Source organism: Myotis yumanensis, unplaced genomic scaffold (genome assembly GCF_028538775.1).
Source record: "Myotis yumanensis isolate MYYU_CA2020_CCGP unplaced genomic scaffold, mMyoYum1.0.hap1 SCAF_1, whole genome shotgun sequence".
Classification (NCBI taxonomy): Eukaryota; Metazoa; Chordata; class Mammalia; order Chiroptera; family Vespertilionidae; genus Myotis; species Myotis yumanensis.
This window is the reverse complement of record NW_027223752.1, coordinates 186,197,541-186,218,834: the sequence shown is the minus strand read 5'-3', so window position 1 is coordinate 186,218,834 and position 21,294 is coordinate 186,197,541. Positions and strand designations below refer to the sequence as shown.

General features: G+C 43.6%; 1 protein-coding gene across 6 annotated transcripts in view; it reads right to left on the bottom strand.

Moving 5' to 3' along the window:
- LIN54 (lin-54 DREAM MuvB core complex component) overlaps nucleotides 1-4,298 on the bottom strand; it is a 66,309-nt gene extending 62,011 nt beyond the window's left edge. For 2 of the 6 annotated variants that reach the window (XM_070393950.1, XM_070393976.1), the window contains exon 1: nucleotides 4,158-4,298. Coding sequence is in view for 2 of the 6 variants with exons in the window: in XM_070393940.1 (XP_070250041.1) it covers nucleotides 3,400-3,421 (22 nt within the window). In the remaining 4 variants the exon portion in view is untranslated. Of the gene's footprint in view, nucleotides 1-1,840; nucleotides 2,105-3,399; nucleotides 3,583-4,157 lie in introns of those variants that run through there. The other 4 variants (XM_070393940.1, XM_070393968.1, XM_070393959.1 and 1 more) reach the window with 4 other exon arrangements.
- Nucleotides 4,299-21,294: the final 16,996 nt, after the last annotated feature.

The window sequence follows — 21,294 nt, the reverse complement described above, 5'->3', positions numbered from 1 at the left end:
AGACAATTGTTCTAACCACAACAATCTAAAAACTGGTCTTTAAAGACAATCACGGAGAATCACAAAATGACAACAGCCCTTTGTGATTAAAAAAAATAAGAAAACCAATGAAAAAGACTTTTTCATCTCCATCTTTAATTCTTTTTAAAATTCTTAGTCTTGTCCAGTCAGTTTTGTTCAGAGTGTTGGCGTGAAGACCAAAGGGTCTCGGGTTCGATTCCTGGTCAAGGGCATGCACCTCTGTTGCAGGTTCCCCAGACCTAGTGTGGGTGCAAGTGGGAGTCAACCAATTGATGTGACTCTCTCATATCAATGTTTCTCTCCCCCCACCCCCATCCATTCTCTCTAGAAATCAATTGGGGGAAGGGGGAATTTCCTCAGGTGAGGATTAAAAAATAATAATATAATAATAAATAAATAAATATTCTTACTCTTACTACTAACCTAGCAGCTAGGTTGGCATGGACCAAATAATTGCAACATAAAACCTATAACAAGAAAAAAACAAAAACCACAGAATCAAATTCCTACTAGATATAAGAACATCAGACAAATGATTTTTAAAAATTCATTAAATAAATCTTCTGAGTACCTCTCAGACCCCTAAAAAATTTTTTGGTCTCTTAGCCTTCTAATGAACGAAAGCCAAATGTCCAAGATACACACAAAATATTTTACCTCTGAATAAAATATATGTATGATACTTATTAAATACTATGACATCATCTCTTTGTAGGAAACTTGGATAAGGAAAATTACTGTAATCATAAAATTACCAGTAGGCATTTCTTAAATATTATCCACCTCTGTTCCCTCTCATATACTCAATGTCACTGACCCAATCCTCTACTACAAAAGCTGGGGAAAAACAGGGCTTGAAACTAATATAAAAAATTTTGACTCATATGTAACTTTTCAGTAACACTACTGTTGTGTGCAAGGAGACAGACTCCTTAGGGATCTACAGCACCATCTAAAACACACAGGGATCTTTAGGTAATCTAACAAAATTAAATTATGGGTGTCATAAAGTCAATCAATGTAATTCTCCAGCTCTTTAAACAAAGGTGTCCAGTATTTTAGGATATAAAAATTCTCAATTCATTTTTACCAACTTAATGACTCACATCAAGCTATCACAACTTCCTTAACAATGAAGGCAAAACTTGTGAACCAAAATAGAGCTCCCAGAGCTGTGATTCACTTGAATTATAAAATCTACTGCAAAATCTTTCATAACTTTACTCTCTGAATTGACGAAATGGGGGGGGCGGGGGGGGCGGTCACAGAGAAAAACTATAAAGCATACATGACAGTATCTCAATTGTTATTTGCCAATGGCAGGGCCAAAGGGGTCAACTCTACAGATGACAGAGCCATAAAAGAAAAAGGCAACATTTTAAATTCTTACAAAACTGGTCCATATGCTCAAAAAATGTGGGCATCCACACCCAAACAAGTTATAGACTATGATCTAAATCAAGAGCTTAAATGCAGAATAAAATGCCAATGCTCTGCCTCCCTAAAGAAACATACAACCCCATAAACTGCTGAACATCGTCACACCAATACCCACCAGAGTGGATATTTTGAATATTAAATCAGAAAATCGTGATAAGTACTAGCGGTTCCTCTAGGCCTCAGCAGCAGCCTTAGGTATCAGAGCAAACTCGAGCCCTCTTAATACTCAAAGAATAATGTTGATGTCATTACAAGGCTACTGATTCTTTGCACTCAGGACTAGTCATTCCTTGATCCACAACACAATTCTATCCCCCCACCCCACCTCCAAAATAAAGAATCTCCAGACGGAGAAGCCCTCGGGTACCCCCTTCTCTACCTCCAGCGGCAGCCGCCTTCTCCTGCCTCCGGCTCCGAGGTGGGGGCTCCAGCAGGTCCCGGGCAGTTCGGAGCCCGGCGGTGCTTGTTTTGCCCGTGCACGGTAGCTCTGGCCAGATGCTAGCTTTCCTAGGGCGCCCGAAGTGGAGCGCTACGGGGGACCCGGGGCTGAAGAGGGAGCCCGGGTGACGCCGCCGCGGCTGCCGCCGCCTCTGGTATGTCAGGGGCCGGGATTGTATTTCGAAAGATCCGCCATTTTCACCTCGTCATCACCATCACAGCTCAGCAGCTTCCCCGACAGCCCCAGCCCCGGCCGCCGCCGCCGCCGCCGCCGGTAACCTCCCCCTTCCTCCTCCTCCCCTCCCGGCCCTCCCCTCCCGAGAGGCGCACACCCACAGATCCGGGTAAACCTCCCGCCGGCCCCGCCAACCTTCAAATGCACGGGGAGGTGCACACAGCCCACGCCGAGCCCTCCCACCCCACTAGGAAAAATGGTGATCCTGCGGCCCGGCAGCCGCGCCAAAGGAAGTCGCGCCACCTGCGGGGTCCCCAGTCCGGCATATTTTTGTTTTGAAGAGCAAAAGCCATGGGGAAGGCGACAGAAGGACAATAAAGAACCCCAAATTCTTTCACTTTCCAAAAAGCAGTTTGAGGTGATGGCATGCATTTTATTCACTGTGCCCATCTCAGGCACGAAAAACAAGATCCAGACCTTTAATGTCACTCACCAACTCCGACATTTTCCTCCACTGTCAGCCCTGCTTGGACAGAATGAGCTATTTCCATAGGCACGTCTAAAATCTCCGACACGTTTGTAAGGTACAGGCATTGATCCCCATGCAGATACTGTGGTCAAAACAAAGTTCTGAACTATTTTCCCTTCCACTTAATTTCATCTGATCATTTCTGTCCTCGAACACTGTCACTTCCAGTTTGTCACTGGCTTAAGATGCCAAAGTGCAACTACGTTTAAAATGTATTGATCCTGTTCATGGATGAACAGTGAAAATAAACAGCTTGCTTTAGAACAAGACCCCAGAGTTATCTATCTATCCCCACCAGCTCTTATCATGCAGTTTAATAAATAACTAAAAGAGCACAGATTTTTTTCTTTTTTTGAAAGAGAGAGGTTTGTTGCTCCACTTATTTATGCATTCATTGGTTGCTTCTTATATGTGCCCTAACCCGGGATCGAACCCGCAACCTTCGTGTATCAGGATGACACTCTACCCAACTGAGCTACCCAGTCAGGGCTAACATAGGTTTCTTTTAATCATCAAAGAAATAACAAGAAAACATGAGCTGCAAGGCTTCTAAAGAGACCGGAATTTTTTAAAAAACCTAAATTGGTTACCTTTGTGAATTTCAGAAAGATATGATAATCACCCATTCAAAAGCTGAATTCCATACCTGTCAAACACAGCATAAGCCCTAAAAGACCCATCCGAAATGAGCACATTGAATTTCAAGGTTTCGAACAGGGTCCCTCTACTGTCTTTTTTAAAAAGTTAGTCTAAGAAGAGTGAGGTAGAAGTTGACAAAGCCATCTCGTGTCCTTACCTTGCTTGAGTGACAACTCCATATAAAAGTCGGTAGGTTCAGGCTTAAACCGGTGTGATTTACTACCCAGCCGATCGCCGCCTCTAGACCCAGCCTGCTACAGGCTTGAAAGTGTCCAGTCTTCCCGGCGTCTTCATCTTTGAACTTTATTTCCCCACCGCCAGCCGCGTCCACCCGCACTCTGCTGGGTGTTTACCGTTGCTTGGCCAAGCTAAGTCCCGGCCCGCTCCCTTCCCCCGTGCACCGCGGGGACATTGTGACATTTGGCTGGTGGGCTTCGCGAGGAAAACGGACACACACCGAGATCCTAGACAAGGGGCGTAGGAAGAACGGGGCGGCGGGCAGCAGGGAAAGGAGGGGCCGGTACAAAATGACACAGCAGCAAAACCGGTTCCCAGAAAGCCGGGGCCGACACGGCCGGCTTCCCGGGCCACGCAGTGAGCTTGTCAACAGCCGCGGCAGCCCTTCCTCCAGACCGCCAGGAAGGGCGGGCAGGCTGGCGGCCGGGTGACAGCCGCCCTCCCGGGTGCGGGCGGGAAGGGGCCGAGCCCGGGAGGATCCTCCCGCCCACTGCGGCCCGGGGGTAGGGCGCGGCGACCCCCAGGCTGCAGGTTCCCGCTCTCCGCCACCACCCACCAGCCCGGGCTCCCGGAGGGAGCGGTCAGGCGCCCTTCGGCCGCGCCACCACCCGCAGCGGGGGCCGGCGCCCCTTCCCGCCCGCCCGCCCAGATGCCCCCACCCCGGGGTCTGACACTTACCAAAGCCGGCGGCGCCGCCGCCTTCTCCTCGCGCCGCGCTCCCTGGGCTCCCAGCTGCCGCGGCGGCGGCGGCGCCTCCGAGACACAGACCCGGGTTTGTTCAAAATCACGCGCCCAGCGCCATTCCACCGCCGCATCCCATAATACGCTGGGCCCTCCCCGCCCGCGCGCCCCTCTCCGCCCGCCCTCCACTCCTCCCGCCCCGCCTCCCCGCTGGCTTCCTTCCCCCGCCCCTTCCGCGGCGCCGGCCCCGCCCCCTGGCAACCCGAGCCGCGTCATTCCGCAGGCGCCGTCAGCACGCTCCCGCGCCACGTGACTCCGGGCGGGCGCTGTCAAAGCTTTCGCTCGGAACGTTCCACCCGGCTGAGGCGGGAGGGGTGGAGCGGGGTCGCGCCCGCAGCTGGGCGGGCTTGCCTCTTCTAGCATCCTTGTTGGGAAGTCCGTGTGGTCTGCAGGTGCGATTTCCAGCATCCCGCCGCTGTTTGATGTATGTGCTTGGTGGGAAGGTGATCGATATTCACTAATGGCAACTCTTGTCGATTTGTGGGCACTTATTTTGTAGGGGTAGCCAAAGAGCCCCTGGAGACCACGCAGAGTTAAACTTATTTTGAAAGGGAGTTTTTTTGCAGTATACAGCTAAGACTAACACAATCACCTTTTTTTTTTTTTTTTGTATTTAGTCACCTTTTCCTTTTATTTTTTCCCCACTCTCTTTATTATAAAATTTTTTTAAAGGTGCCTAAATCTGGAGTTGGATAAACAGGTACTGGGAGGTTATTCAGTTAATAAATGCTCCGTGTGAGACAAGAACTACTCAGAAGAAACAATAGAAATGACAAATGAGTGTAATGTAAAATAGTGTGGACAGTCTACAATTGCTAATGGAGCATGGAGGACATGCAGGTCAACGTGAGAGACGGTAGCCCCTGAACAATGGAAGAAGTGAGAAGCTGCATTCACTGCAATCAAGCAGTCCTGGTTTTACATCCTGGCACCTCCACTTATTAGTGTATAACATTTTTCAAGTTCCTTTTCCCATCTACAACATAAAAACTAAAGCCTCCCAGGAGTCTGAGGGTTAAATGAAGAGAAGGGTGTCAAGCAGCTGCACAATCTCTGCCTCAGATGTTTGTTCTATTTTGCCATAATCAACACCACCCTATATCTCCCACCTCAAATTCAGTGGTTAGGATTTAGCGAGGCAAGTGACATGAAATTAGCAAAGGCTTGGAAGTGGTAAGGTCTGCAGCCTGTGCAAGGACAGTGAGAAAACTGAAAGATACACAGGTTTTGTTGAGGATCCTAGGTGAGCCCCCTTTACCAGGAGCCTTGGAAGCTAGTAGGAGAAAACATCCTCATGGTTAAATCATTAGTGGTACTGTGGGGCACCTCTGGAAGGAAGAAGGGAGTGAGACCGGGTAACCAAACCCAGGTGAATTCTAAGGGAATAAAGAATCTCCCCAAAAGGAGAGAATTTTCCAGTTTATTTCATAAAGGCTAGCATAACTCTGATACCAAAATCCAAGATAAACAGTACTCAAAAGGGGGTGGGGGGGGATTCTTATGTTCTCACTAATTTTGTTCCCAAGACAAAATTGAGTATTAAGGTAACAAAGCCAGTAATCCTATCTAACAAAGAAGGGATATGCTAATTGACCCTCACACCATCACAAAGACAGCGGCACCCAGGCCAATAAGGAGGGAATATGCTAATTGACTGCCCTGCCCTCAGAGATGGCAGCACCCACAGCCACAAGATGGAGCCCCCCAGTCCCCTCAGCCCCCCAGCTGCCCAGGGCCGGCCCAAGGTGCAGGCAAGCCTCAGATGGCAGCTGCCCAGCCTCTCAGAGCCGCCTGAGGCTCAGGTAACCAGGGCCGGCCGAGGCTTGTGCTGCCGGCAGTGGCAGCAGCACAGGTGTGATGGGGCGTCACCTTCTCCTGATCTCCAAGTCGCCTCCCGTCCCGGAGGGCTTCCAGACTGTGAGAGGGGGCAGGTCAGGCTGAGGGACCCTCCCCTCCAGTGCATGAATTTTCATGCATCGGGCCTCTAGTGTGGTAATAAAAAGAATTCACACCATGACAAAGTATAGTTTATTCCAAGAATGGTGGTTTAACATTAAGAAATCTGCTCATGTACTTTTTCAAAATAAAGGAGAAAAGCCAAATGATATTCTCTAGGGATGTATTGTATAACATTCAACAGCCATTTCTGAATTTTAAAAATTCTTAGTAAATGAGAAATGAACATATTTTCTTTTTTAAAAATATATTTTATTGATTTTTTACAGAGAGGAAGGGAGAGAAATAGAGAGTCAGAAACATTGATGAGAGAGAAACATCGATCAGCTGCCTCCTGCACATCTCCCACTGGGGATGTGCCCGCAACCTAGGTACATGCCCTTGACCGGAATCGAACCTGGGACCCTTGAGTCCGAAGGCCGACACTCTATCCACTGAGCCAAACCGGTTTGGGCGAACATATTTTCTTAATTAGATCAAGATAGTCATCAGAAAACACTAGTAGCTTTATACATTAGAGTGAAATGGCACAAGCATTCACATTAAAGTCAGGGACCTGACAAAACAAACTGTATTACTGGATACCTATTATGCACTAGGCATACTGCTAAGTACAAAGTATACTACAGTGGATAAATTTTTGGTTAACAAAAGATTATTCAGAAGTTCCTTTGCTCATGAGTCTGTCATAAGTCCAGCTTTAGACCTTCTGTGCTCCTGCCACTCAGAGATGTCACTCTAAGTTGGGGCAGGGTGGGGGGCGGGAACCTTTTTTCTGCCAAGATCCAGTTAGATATTTATAACATAATTTGCAGGCCATAGAAAATTATCAATTTAAAAATTACCCTTCTGAAGGGGGAAAAAAAGAAAACAAACAAAAATATTTAGCCTGCTATATTTGGTCAAATATTTAATAAACATCCCTAATGCCTTGGCAGGGCCAGACCAAATGATTTTTGAGGCTTTATACAGCCCGCAGGGCCAGACATTCCCCACCCCTGCAAGTTCATGCCCTTTTCCCAGCAGTAAATTTCTTGTTACTTAGTGCTTGCTAGACTGATTGTGGGGGTGAGGGTAAGGAAGACAGCTTCTCTCCCATCCTGTTCCAAATTCATACTTACACAGGCTTTGAGTCCCTGGGTCTTGGTGATTCTGTCCCTCCCCAGCATTATGACCTCTAATAGTCTAGGCCAGGGGTAGGCAAACTTTTTGACTCGAGGGTCACAATGGGTTCTTAAACTGGACCGGAGGGCCGGAACAAAAGCATGGATGGAGTGTTTGTGTGAACTAATATAAATTCAAAGTAAACATCATTACATAAAAGGGTACGGTCTTTTTTTTTTTTAGTTTTATTCATTTCAAACGGGCCGGATCCGGCCCGCGGGCCATAGTTTGCCCACGGCTGGTCTAGGCTCAGGACAGTTTCTAGTCCTCTCCCAGGAATAGAGGGGATTTTTTTCTCTTTTTTTCCTGTAACCCCAGCTGCAATGGGCCCCACCTGTCCCTTGAGGAGCAACAGTTTTGCTGCCTTCTCCATCAGTTTGAGTCTTATGTTCCTTAGAGGAGAATGCTCTGGGCTTTCCTGCAGTGGCAGCCTCTCCTTTCCTTCAAGCCTGTATGACCCCACAGTCTTTGTCTGCCACTCTGTCCCCAATCTTTGTCCTGGGTGCCCAGTGAAGATCCCTGGAGAAAAGCCTGGGAGTGGATATGAACTCCCCTTATGAGTGTGACTCCAACGGGGTTCCCATGCCAGCCCACACTCAGTCTTTAGCAATTTATTTTAAAATGTAGTAGAATTCTTTTTCCTGTTTGAATGCTGCACATCTTCCTTCCCATGCTCTGCCACTAGTGATCCAGTGTTTTGCATCTCTTCTGTGTTTAGAAGCACCAGTCTTTCCTTACATCTCAGGCCAGCTGTTGCCCTGTGACCTCAGCTCTTGGGTTGGCTTGGTAAAAGTGATAATTTTGTAGTCTATCTAGCTTATGTTGTGGTGATAAGAGTAATGCTTTCTCCAGCTTTCTACACCAAGCCAGAAGCTAGAACTTCTCCAGGTGTTATTTTTATTAAGAGAATCTGAGGGTCTCTATTGTTGACCAAAATTCTCATCAATTTTTATCCAGGACAGTCCTTCTACTAAGTCTCTTAACCCAACCCTTCCTACTTGTCTTTCTATCTCTTAGAGCTTTTGCTTTACAATCCAAGTTTCACTATCTGCTTCTGGCTGTTGCCACAGTTAGTACAGTTAGTAGCATATTCAGACTATCTTCTCCACTTACTGACATTAGTTCCTAATCAATCTTTGGATTTGTGCACTCCTTGATTTTAGTGCCACCCCCAGAGAAAGGAGATGGACACAACATAACATTCAACAATGCTGGGATTTCCTAGGTCTCCTATTTACCCAACTATGTTCTTTACTCAATTTAACAAATATTTTTGAGCACTTACTAAATAAAAAACACACTGTTCTGGGTACCAGATAGTCTACAAAAATGAATCAGGTTATCACATCTCATTCACCTTTCTCACCTCTTCCAATTCAACTATATGATCCCACTTGAAACATGACTATGTGGGAACCAGCAGACAGATACAGTGGGCAATAGATGGCATGAATAAAGATTAAGGTTATAGTGAGTTTAGAGCAGTGGTTCTCAACCTTGGCTGCACATTAGAATCACGTGGGAATTTTTTAAAAATCCTGATTTCTGGGCCTCATCCTCCGGAAATTCTGTTTTTTTTTGTTATGGGGTGGGGCCACAACATTAGTAACATGCTAGATAATGGAGAGAGTATAGTTTATAAGATCCATGGGCCTCCAAGGGGAGGGATAGGACATGACTTGGGATTCTTAAGAGGACCTGCTGGTCATCCTGACACCTGTGGGACTTTGGGAGAGCAGAGCAATTGTGTTGGAACTTCTCTTCCTTTGAGGCTGGATAAGCATTAGTTTTTGAAACTGCTACAGAAGACAACTTACTAGTAAACCATAAATAAATATATAAATATATAAATAAAAGCACTTCAGAAGACTAAATTCAATACATACACACAAGATTATGCAACAAAAGTTTCCTTTTTAAATGGGGGTTTTACATTCAGTGAAATGCACAGATCTTAAGTGTACAACTTGATGAGCTTTGGTAAATCCATACATGCATATAACCCACACTCTTACCAATATATAGAACATTTCTATCACCTCCTACTTCTTCCCAGTAAATTCCCACTCTTCCTCATTACCCCCTCCCCAGGCAATTTCTGATTTTCAATCACTGCAGATTAGTTTTGTCTGATTTAGAACATGTAGATGGAACCATAATGTCAACCTTAAAAATAAAATAGCCATCATTTTACCAGCAAAATGAGTTTATTTGGGAATAGCAGAGAATTATAACTTGAGACAATCAAGCTATGGCAAACCATAGGCATGTTCAAGAATACCAAATGGAAGATTCCAGAGATAAACAACTCATAAACTGCACATTGTTCTGACTATCAGATGAAAACTTGTACTGTCATCTGCTCCATCCTGTCTCGGACGTGATTTATCCCTTGTCCAGCTTACCCATGCTGTATATACACATTAGTCATTTAGCAGATGCCTGGGTTACCAGATTGACTAAAATGGTACCACAGTGCTGTGTTCAAGTAACTCTTATTTTAATTAACAATGGCCCCAAAGCACAAGAGTAGTGATGCTGGCTATTCAAATGTGCCAAAGAGGAGCTGTAAAGTCCTTCTTTAAGTGAAAAGGTGAGTATAGTACAATAACATATTTTGAGAAGAGAGACACCATATTCATGTAACTTTTATTACAGTATATTGTTATATTATTCTATTTTATTATTCACTATTGTTCATCTCTTACTGTGCCTAATTTATAAATTAAACTTTATCGTAAGTATATATGTATAAGAAAAAAGAAACCCAATACATATAGGGTTCAGTACTTTGTTTCAGGCACCCACTAGGGGTCTTGGACTGCATCCTCTTTACATGAGCCGGTATTACTGCATGCACTTTTTTGGGCATGTATTTTTTCATGTCTGGTATCTTTCACTGTGTATTGTTTTTGAGATTCATTCATGTTGTTACATGTATTCAGAAGAAACAACAAACCTGAGCAGTGTGAAGAAGAGTCAAGAACGTCCCCTGGGTTGACTAAAGCCCACGTGCTGCTGCGTCCCTTTGTCCAGCCTGTCCATCCCACCCAACTGCCATCATGCCCAAGGGAAAGGCAGAAGGAGATGCTAAAGGAGATAAAGCCAAGGTGAAGGACAAGCCACAGAGACGATCCACCAGATTATTGACTAAACCTGTTCTTCCAAAGCCAGAGCCCAAGCCTCAAAAAGCCCTTGCAAAGAACGGAGAGAAGGTATTCAAAGGGAAAAGGAGGCTTGGGCTCCTTTTGTCACAAGTCCATTTGTCAATTTAAAACAAGTCCATTTAAAACAAGCCAGGCACAGAAAGCTGAAAGTGCTGGAGATGCCAAGTGAAGTGTGTGCATTTTTGATAACTGTGTATCTCTGGTGACCGCACAGTTTGAAATACTATTTTTAAATCAAGTTTTCTTTTTTAAAAAGCTATGTTGTTAGCACACAGAACACTTCATTGTTGTTTTTTGGGGGGAAGGATATATAGTACTAATAGAATGTCTTCAAAGCTGGACTGACATAAGAAAATAAACCTTTCTCTTCTAGTTTTGAGAGACTTCCTCTTGGTTCCTGTGAGGAGGAAATCCCTTGATGTTGACATACATTAACCACCTTAGCACAACACCTTGTGGTATGGGGAAACTAAGATTCATTTTTATGTCCTTTTCTCCCTCTCCACTTAAGCATAGACTTGACTCCCGTAAGCCCAGAGACCTGTTGGGACCTGACCCCCCCAAAATAGGTACTAGTATGTTTGGGCAACTGTACTTTCCAGTGTCACCATTGAGATGGCATCCCTCAAAAGAGTAGCAGTTCCTTTTTTAGATTGTGGATCTACAGATTGGTAATACTGCCATTTTCATTTTACTTCCTGAAAGTCAGGGTTAGCTTTGAAAAGTTGTTAAACAACATGCTTAATGTGAAAGGTCAACCGTCCCTCTAAACTATCTCTGTTCAAAGCATCAGATGAAGACTTCATTGGGTTTTATAGTGGCTTTCTGATTTTGGTAATTTATTGAATAAGGAAGTTTGAAAGTTGTTGTATACTGCTAATGATTGTTTGCTTATGTCCTGCTTGACATACTATGATTGTTTATGATAAGTATCTTTAATAAAGCTGGTTACAGCTTGAAAAAAAAAACAAAGAAACAACAATCCAAAATGGAGTCACTTGTGCTAAGCCCTACAAAGACGTATTATCTAATCAAACTGAAGTTTCACCCTCTCCCAGGAGTGGAATTTTAAACCAATCAGTCAGCACTAGTGAAGCAGTCTACTCAATAGATGATAGATGATAGATGATAGATGATAGATGATAGATGATAGATGATATATAGATGATAGATGATAGATTTCAGAGAGGAAGGGAGAGGGAGAGAAAGAAACATCAATGATGAGAGAGAATCAGTGATCAGCTACCTCCTGCACACCCGCTACTGGGGATCGAGCCCACACCTGGGCATGTGCCCTGACTGGGAATCAAACTGTAACCTCCTGGTTCATAAGTCGGCGCTCAACCACTGAGCCATGCTGGCCAACACCTCTGTTTTTTTCTTAACAATAGTAGAGAAGTTTGATTTAGACATCCAGATATGAAATTGATGAAATTGCTTTACAAAGTCATATGTGTGGGTTTATTCCCCAGGGCGAGAGAGAAAAATTTCTAACTGCAGATTTAGGGTGCAACAGCAAGGCATGAGGTAATCTACTTGATAAGACTTCCCCTAAGTGAAATGACATTCTCTTAAATAAATAATACTTGCTGAAATAATTCACTCTTTTAACTTTTTTATCTCACCCTTTTTCTATCTATAAAAACCTTCCATTTTGCACAACTCTTTGGAGCACCCTCCTTATTGCTAGATGAGATACTACCTGATTCATGAATCGTCTAATAAAGCAAATTAGATCTTCAAGTGTACTCAGTTGAACTTTGTTCTTTACCACATGTATCTGTAGTTATTTTTTTTTTTATGCTGAGTAGTATCCTATTGAATGAATATACCACACCTTGTTTATCCACTTTCCTGATGATGAACATTTGGGTTGTTTTCACTTGGGGCTATTATAAATAAGACAGCTATAACATTTTTACACAAGTAAACGCATGAAAATCATGGTTTTGAAAACACAACGTTGAAGATATATTGAAGGAGAATTATTGAATCTTACTAAGTGGCCTGAGAAGTGTAAAAGGTATGTCAAAGCACAGAGCAAAAAATATAAAGAAACCTGATATATGACTATTTGGAGTTCCAGAAGGAGAGAAAGGAACAGTTTAAAGAGAGGTAACAATTAAACAAATAATAATGGAAAAATTTCCTGACCTAAAGATAGACTTGCAATTACAGATGAAAGGGGTCACTGAGTCTCAGGTAAGATCAGTGAGAAAAGACATGCCTAAGCATACCTGAGGAAAACTTCTAGAAAGAGAAGATCTTAAAAACTTCCACGTGGAAAAAACAAGTTACCTGCAAAAAGAAGAAAAACAAGAACAAGGAGGACAGGGAGCAGAAGGAGGACAAGGGGAAGGGAAGGGACAGGAAAAGGGGCAGGGAAAGGTGTGGAAATGAGTATGAAGACCAGCCAAGGAAAGGCTACTTGTAAGAGTTTTCTTTAAAAACTAGAGGCCAGGTTGGTGCACGAAATTTGTGCAGGGTAGGGTCCCTAGGCCTGGCCGGTGATCAGGGCCGATCTGTGGGGCGACCAGCAGGGTGATCGGGGGCCTATCCCCACCCCCCCGCTGGCACCCACCTTGGCCAGCCTGGCACCACCTGCTTGCTGGCCCCACCCCCTGCTGCTGCCCAGCCCCCCAGTTGCCCCGCTGCTGCCGGTCGCCCTGCTGGCACCCTCCTTGGCTGGCCTGGGGCCTGCGGGCTGGGGGCAGCTCCTGCATTGAACATCTGCCCCCTGGTGGTCAGTGCACATCATAGCTACCGGTTGTTCCACTGGTTGTTCTGCTGTTTGCTCAATTTGCATATTAGGCTTTTATTGCATAGAATATATATATCTTGCTTGCAGAGAGGAAGGGAGAGGGAAGGAAAGAGATAGATAGAAACATCAATGGTGAAAGAGAAACTGCCTTCTGCACACCCCCTACTGGGGATCAAGCCTGCAACCCCAGCATGTGTCCTAACCAGGGAATCGAACTGTGACCTACTGGTTCATACGTCAATGCTCAACCACTGAGCCATGCCGACTGGGCTGTAAGAGTTTTCTATAGCAAAAGACTTGGCCACCATGTTGTCAGGGAGTTAAAGGCAGGCATGGAATGGAAAAGCTTCATACCTTTTATAGAAAAGGGAATTCAGGTTTGCCCTGATAGGGAGTGTTGGCCTGGAGAAGCTATCATGGAGCCTAACCTAAGGTGGGGCAAATTATGTGATTGGTTAGGGGAGCATATTTGGCTTTCTCTGATTGATTGTAAGTTCAAAGTGGGGGGAAATTTTAAGAATCTGTCAGTTATTGATCAATTGATGGCCATTTGGGGCTGATTGCTACAGGAATTGTTAGGATTCCTGATGGTTGCTGCATGTTGTGGATCAGAGCTTTATTTTTAAGTATGTTTTTGCATAGTCAGTCTTTCATAGAGAAGAAAGAAGGAGGGAGGAGAGAGATCACTAGACTTTAGACTTTTCCTCTGAAATCCTGGAAGCTAGAAGACAGTTACAGGTCACTGAGGGAAAAGGATAGCAGCTCAGCCAAAATCCCGTTCATGTCAGGACAATAGAAAGATATCTGTGAATAAATACAGGTTCATAAATATGTTATCCATGCATAGCATCTGAGGAATCATAAGTGAACCCTACCAAACAAACAAATCAGAACAGAGACCTCATGTCAAGACAAGGACAATGGCCCGGCTGGCATGGTTCAGTGGTTGAGCATTGACCTAGCAACTAGGAGGTCTCAGTTTGATTCATGGTCAGGGCACATGCCTGGGTTCTGGGCTTGATCCCCAGTAGGGGGCATGCAGGAGGCAGCCAATCAGTGGTCCTCTCTCATCATTGATGTTTCTATCTCTCTCTTCCTTCCTCTCTGAAATCAATACAAATATATTTTTTTAAAAAGACAGAGACAACGAAGAGAAGGGGAATTTGTGATGAGTATATAATTTCTTGAAATTATATAGTAATACTAGTGACCCAGTGCATGGATTCATGCACATTGAAAGGAAATTAATTAGAAGGTGACCAGCAGGGCAGGACTGGGCGAGATGGGCCGGACACGCCCTGGAGCCAGCCTCCAGTGGTCCCTCCCCAGAGTCTGCAGAGTGAGCTGGGTCCCTCCAGCAGCGGTGGGGGGGTCCCTCAGCCTGACCTGCGAAGATCAAGCTGAAACCAGCTCTCAGACATCCCCCAAATGGTCCCGAAGTGCGAGAGGGCACTCTGCAAAGTTGCTGTTGTACAGGGTGTGGAATGCAAATGCAGGTGTGCAGTAAACCAGATTTGGGACCCAGCAACAACATAACCCACGGGCAAAGGTGGAATCACGCGGCCCCGCGAGGAATCGGGCTCCCTCCTCTCTGGTTTCTGGGTGCATCACCAGAGAATTGCCGCTGCCAAGTCACTACAGCTCAGCAGCTCCTGCATTGAGCATCTTCCCCCTGGTGGTCAGTGTATGTCATAGCAACTAGTCGGACAGTAAGAGGGATATTTAAGAAAACCAAACACTTGGTGAAATGGAATTAAAGTACCAACTTTTCTTAGTAAAACCTAGGAATTATGTGGGATAGAAGGGATAGAATTAAATATGTTCTAAAAGTGTCAACTAGGAGTGAAGAGTAGAGAAGTAAAAATATTGAGTCTATTTTATTGAGGTATAATAAAGAGGAAATGAGGCCCTTTTGGCTCTTGGAGCAGCACCATGGCGGGCAGGAAGAATAAGTACCTTATGAAAGGTGGAAAAAAGGGAGCCAAGAAGAAAGCAGTTGATCCATTTTCTAAGAAAGATTGGCATGCCCTAACCAGTTTGGCTCAGTGGATAGAGCGTCAGCCTGCCGACTGAAAGGTCCAGGCTTCGATTCCGGTCAAGGGCATGTACCTTGGTTGTGGGCACATCCCCAGTAGGAGGTGTGCAGGAGGCAGCTGATCGATGTTTCTCTCTCATCAATATTTCTAACTATTCCTCTTCCTTCCCCTCCATAAAAAATCAATAAAATGTATTTTTTTAAAAGAAAGATTGGCATGATGTGAAAGCACCAGCTATGTTAAATATAAGAAATATTAGAAAAACACTCATTTTGAGAACTCAAGGAACCAAAATCATATCTGATGGTCTCAAAGGTTGGGTTTTTGAAGTAAGCTAGCTGACCTGCAGAATGATAAAGTTGCATTTAGAAAATTCAAGATAGCCCTGGCCAGTGTAGCTCTGTGGTTAAAGTATGGGCCCATACACCTAAGAGTACTGGGTTTGATTTCCAGGTAAGGGCATGTAGATGTAGATTTGCTCCCTGCCCTGAGCGGGGCATGTGCAAGAGGCAACCAGTCCAAGTGTCTCACATTGATGTTTCTCTCTCTCTCCCCCCCCGTACCTCTTCCTCTTCCTTCCCCTCTCCCTCCTGTCTACTCTCTGAAAAAGCAATGGAAAAAATATCCTCAGGAGAGGATTAACAACCACAACAAAAAATGGCAGATCATGATTGAAGCTCATGTTGATGTCAAGACTTCCAATGTTTATTTGCTTCATCTACTTTGTGTTGGATTTACTAAAAACTAACAAACAACAGAGACAATCAGATTCGAAAGACCTCTTATGCTCAGCACCAACAGGTCTGCCAAGTCTGGAAGAAGATGACGGAAATCATGACCTCAGACAAATGACTTGACAGAAGTTCCAATAAATTTATTCCAGGCAGTATTGGAAAAGACATAGAACGGTTTGCCAATCTAATTCTTGCTCCATGGTGTCTTTTTTAGAAAAGTCAAAATGAAGAAGACTCATGGAGCTTCATGGTGAAGGTGGCAGGTCTGGAAAAGCTTCTAGAGATGAGACAGGAGCCAAAGTTGAACAAGCTGATGGATATGAGCCCCAGTCCAAGAATCTGTTTAAAACTGAGACATTTAATGGTGACAAATTAAAAAGAAACAACACTGTGATTTTTAAAAAAAAGAGGCAATAAGGAACTAAAGTGTCTAGAAGGGAGGAAATGCATGAAAACCTGTTCTCATATATTATTACAGAAAGTGTTTGATAGTGAATATCAGAAACCGATTAAAGAACTAGCTTCAGACAGCAAAGATAGCTAGAGAGATATCAATATAAGGGCAGATGGTGAACGTTAAATATGTAATACTTGTAATACTTTTAGAACTAAGATTAGAGGATTGCTCAGCCGGGCGTGGCTCAGCGGTTGAGTGTTGACCTATGAACCAGGAGGTCACGATTCGATTCCCAGACACATGCCTGGCTTGTGTGCAGGAGGCAGCTGATCAGTGATTCTCTCTCATCATTGATGTTTTTATCTATCTCTTTCTTCCCTTCCTCTCTGAAATCAATAAAAATACATTTTTAAAAAGATTAAATGAGGATTAAAATGAAGAAAGTATTGTTTGTAATGGCTATACTAGTATATGCTCATAATGTAGATACAGTACAATTGAAAAATGAGAGGAAATGGGGAGAGAAATAGCAAGAAAATAGTGAACTCTTCTCAGCCAACATATTGGGGGTGGTAGTATTAGTTTTGTTATACTGAGGCTGTTGTGTGTATAAACATGGGATGAATGAAATGAACAATTACGGAATATATTAATTCTGGAGGTGGAAGGAGCTACAGATGTAATATAGAAGAGGTTAAATAAAAGCACCTACATTAGATTTAGAAGTATTAGTATGAACTCATGAGTTATTTTAGCTTTCAAATATGTAAATATTTCCTAGTTCAGTTCTATGAAGCGTTCCCCAGCCCTGGCTGGTTTGGATAGAGTGTTTGCCAGCAGAATCAAGGGTCCCAGGTTCGATCCCAGTCAAGGGCATATGCCCGGGTTGCAGGCTTGGTTCCCAGTAGGGGATATGTAGGAGGCAGCCGATCAATGATTCCCTGTCATCATTGATGTTTCTGTCTCTCTCTTCCTTTCCCTTCCTCTCTGAAATCAAGAAAAATATATTTTAAAAAAAGAGTTCCCCAAATGAATAATACAGTAGCAATGAGAATCCCTAGCACTCAGATTATCTGTAAATATCAATTCCTTAAAGGAACAAGGACTTTTTGAAAAGGTGGCTGATTCTGGGTCTAGGCTAGGAAACACACAAGATCACTCTAGACCAGTGATGGCGAAGCTCAAAAGGTTCACCTTTTGAGCTCGGCGTGTCAGCATTTTGAAAAACCCTAACTTAACTCTGGTGCTGTGTCACATATAGAAATTTTTTGATATTTGCAACCATAGTAAAACAAAGACTTATATTTTTGATATTTATTTTATATATTTAAATGCCATTTAACAAAGACAAATCAACCAAAAAAATGAGTTCGCGTGTCACCTCTGACATGCGTGTCATAGGTTCGCAATCACTGCTCTAGACCAATTCTGTCACTAGCAACATGTGGAATAAATATACGGTAAGGACTAGTATTCAGAAATATATACAATAACCTATGCTCTTTTTTTCTCCTCTATCAAGGTATATGTGAGCTGGGCACATGGGACATAGAGTGGAAGATGCACCAGGAAAAGGCCTCCAGGATGAATACCTTTGCATATTCGTAGGGAAATTGAGGGTGTGGAGACCATCTAGTTGAATATGTAAAAATGGGGTGTCCAGCGCGGGGAAATGGCCTTATTTGACAAGAGTTTAGTGAGAGGAGCTCCTCTACCAGTGGTGTTGACATCTGCTACAGCAGGGCTACTCAATCGTCAATATGAAAGAATTACTAGAGGGATTTTGTAAACAACAATTTTGACTCAGTAGGTCAGGGCTGGGACCCAAGGTTTTGCATGGTGAAAAAGAAGTAGGATTTGTGCACTTCCCTGGAGTTAATTCAGACGTGCTTAGCTAACTTCTTGCTAAGCAATTGAAAAGAGGATGAGATGAAGCTTCCAGTGCCTTCACTCCTATAAGCAAAACCTAGAAATAGGTAGCATTCTCTTAGAGGTTGGGCAGGGATAACAAGCAGTCTGGAAAGCGGAGGCCTTGTCATGTAAAAAATTAAGTTAAATTGCTGCCTACAATAACTAGGAAGGCAGACAACCTCCCTCCCTAGCTTATAGCTCTAGTGGATGTATCTGGAAAGAGCCAATTTGTGTCTGTGGCTACTTTCCTTTGCTTCCAGCAAGGTATTACAAGTAAAGTTTGAAGTCACAATAATAAGGGGTAGAATGTGCAGAAATTCTGGGGCTTCATTAAGTTGAAAAAGCCAACTGCTTATGTACGCCCACTAGCAGAAGAAATGACTTGGCTTAGAGATTCCTCATACCCATTAAGACTTTCTGGAACACACACACACACACACACACACACACACACCAGAAAACAAAGATAAGAGGAAGCAAAAATCAAGTAATAGAGTTTATCTTCTCATTTAAGCCTATTGTTTCAGGTTATTTTAAGGCTACCATTGTTAAAAAGAAGATGTTAAGAATGAGTTAAAAACTACAAAAAAAGAGAAGAGCTTGAGAGTGGAAGCAGGAAATAGGGCAGGTTTAACAACTACTTCTAGAAACAATTTTGGGTGTGGTTACTGGAACCCACCCCAGATCGGCCCCCACCACCCTGATCGGTCCACGGGCCCTTCCCCCAGCCAGCTCAGTCCCGATTAGCCCCCCCCACTCCAATCAGGGGCAGGGCCAGCCAGCTAACCTCCCATGGCCCTCCCCTAGGTCGCTACCCCTGATTGGTCCCCCCACCCCATTTGCGGGCCAGCCAGTCCACTGCACACAGCCCCTCCGCATGGCCGGCCCCACCCCCAATAGGATCCCCACCCCAGTTAGGGGAGGGGCCCACTGGCCAATCGCCCATGGCCCCTCCCCCCAGCCTGCTGGGTCCTGATCTGGCCCAGATTGGGGCAGGCTGGCTGGCCAACTCCCCACTGTCTCCTCCTCACGACAGGCCCAGCCCTGATCCGCCCCAATAGGGGCCAGGCTGACCCCACCCATGCACAAATTCGTGCACTGGGCATATGGGGACAATGCTCTAACTAACTTAGCTAGCCAGCCAGGGCTGAATTATATTTTAAAAATAAATAAATAAAAACACTGAAAAACCTGGCCTAGAAAAGCCTCCTATTATTCAAGCCCTAAGGCATTCCCCCAAAGAGGGAATATTCTCCAACATCCAGTTAATCTGTATTCAGAGGACAAAGTTGGCCCACAAATGTAATATACAATGGAGAGCCTCTAAAAGAGCAGATTAGAGTTTAACCAAGGAACTTTCTCCACTACCAGGGTAGTGGGCATTCATAATTCCTACCCAGGATCCCACCATTGCTATGGATAAGTAATTGCTGTGTTTCCCATTCTTTTTCAGAGTTTTGACTGTGGTTATCCTGTTCCTGCTCCACTACTGTTTTTTATTATAGGTATGGACATGAGGCAGATAATTTGTTTTATAGTTTATATGTCTTTGGACCATGAAAATCCACAACCTGACCTGATGGAGAACATTGTGTATCATCAGACATCCTGGATTTTGAGCTGACATAGAAACTAAATGGGAGCCCTGGTTGGGTATCTCAGGTTAGAGCATCATCCCAATATGCCATGGCTATGGGTTCCATCCCCAGTCAGAGCAGATACAAGTATCAACCAATGAATGCATAAATAAGTGGAACAAATTGATGTTTTTATCTCTATATCTCTTATCAATCAATTAAAAAATTTTTAAAAAATTAAATAGGAAATTGAACTCTCTTCTTTAGGATTGAGAGTATTCTACCGTAAGAAGAAGGGTACAAAGATAAAAAGGACACACACAGATATATAGGTGAGAGGAACAGTCTGGTAGACACTACTGATGATCCCTCTAAAACCATCCTTTCCTTTTTCCTGGGCATAAGTTTGCCCAATTGGAAACAATATTTCCAGTCTCACTGTTGCTAGGCATGATCCTTTGTCAAAATTCTTGCCAATGGAGTGAGATCTAAATTGATGTGGGCAAACTCCATATCACTTTCTTAAAGTATTTCCTTATTCTGGTCTTCTTTTCTTTCACCTTCCCAAGAGAGGGAACATGCTATTTTTCACATATCAAGATGTAAAAAATTCAAAAGTCTGACATCCTTTGTGGGCAAGACTGTAGAAAAGTGCACTCCTATATTTTTCTGGTAGAAAGGCAAAATCATCCCTATAAAGTGCAATTTGGCAATATCTATAAAAATTGTAAGTAAATCTCCCTTTTGACATTCTTCTTGGAATGTATTCTGCCTATACACATGTCAAATAATGTATGTACAAAGTTTTTCATTGCAGCATTGCTTGATTAAAAACAACTTCAGTGTCTAGCTGTAAGGATTAAATAAACTATGGCATCCCCTCATTTTATGTGATGCTCTCCAGATCTAAAACAGAATGAGGGAGCTCTCTGAACTTACATGGGAAGATTTCCAGAAAAAATGAAAAAAAATCAAGAGCAGAATAATGATATGCTGTGTTATCTTTTGTAAAAGCAAGAAAGAATAAAAATTTACATTTATTTTCAGAAAGATATTCTGTAAGGATATATAAATAATGACTACAATTACATATAAAGGTAGGATGACTGTATACTTCGTCTTCCAAATGGTACAGTTTCTAGAGTGAAAGGACTTGTTATTAATAATTACTCCAGGACAACAGATGGAAAATGACAATATCCTGGACAAACTGGGATGTATGATTAAAAGAGTACAGAGTAAGAATGTGGACATTTTAAATTGCGTTTTACAAAAGTACCTGTCTGTGGTGAATTGGCAATAAAAACAACAAATTCTTTACTACACGTAGTTTAAGAGCTATGTTAAAGAACAAAAAACGATAAACCATAG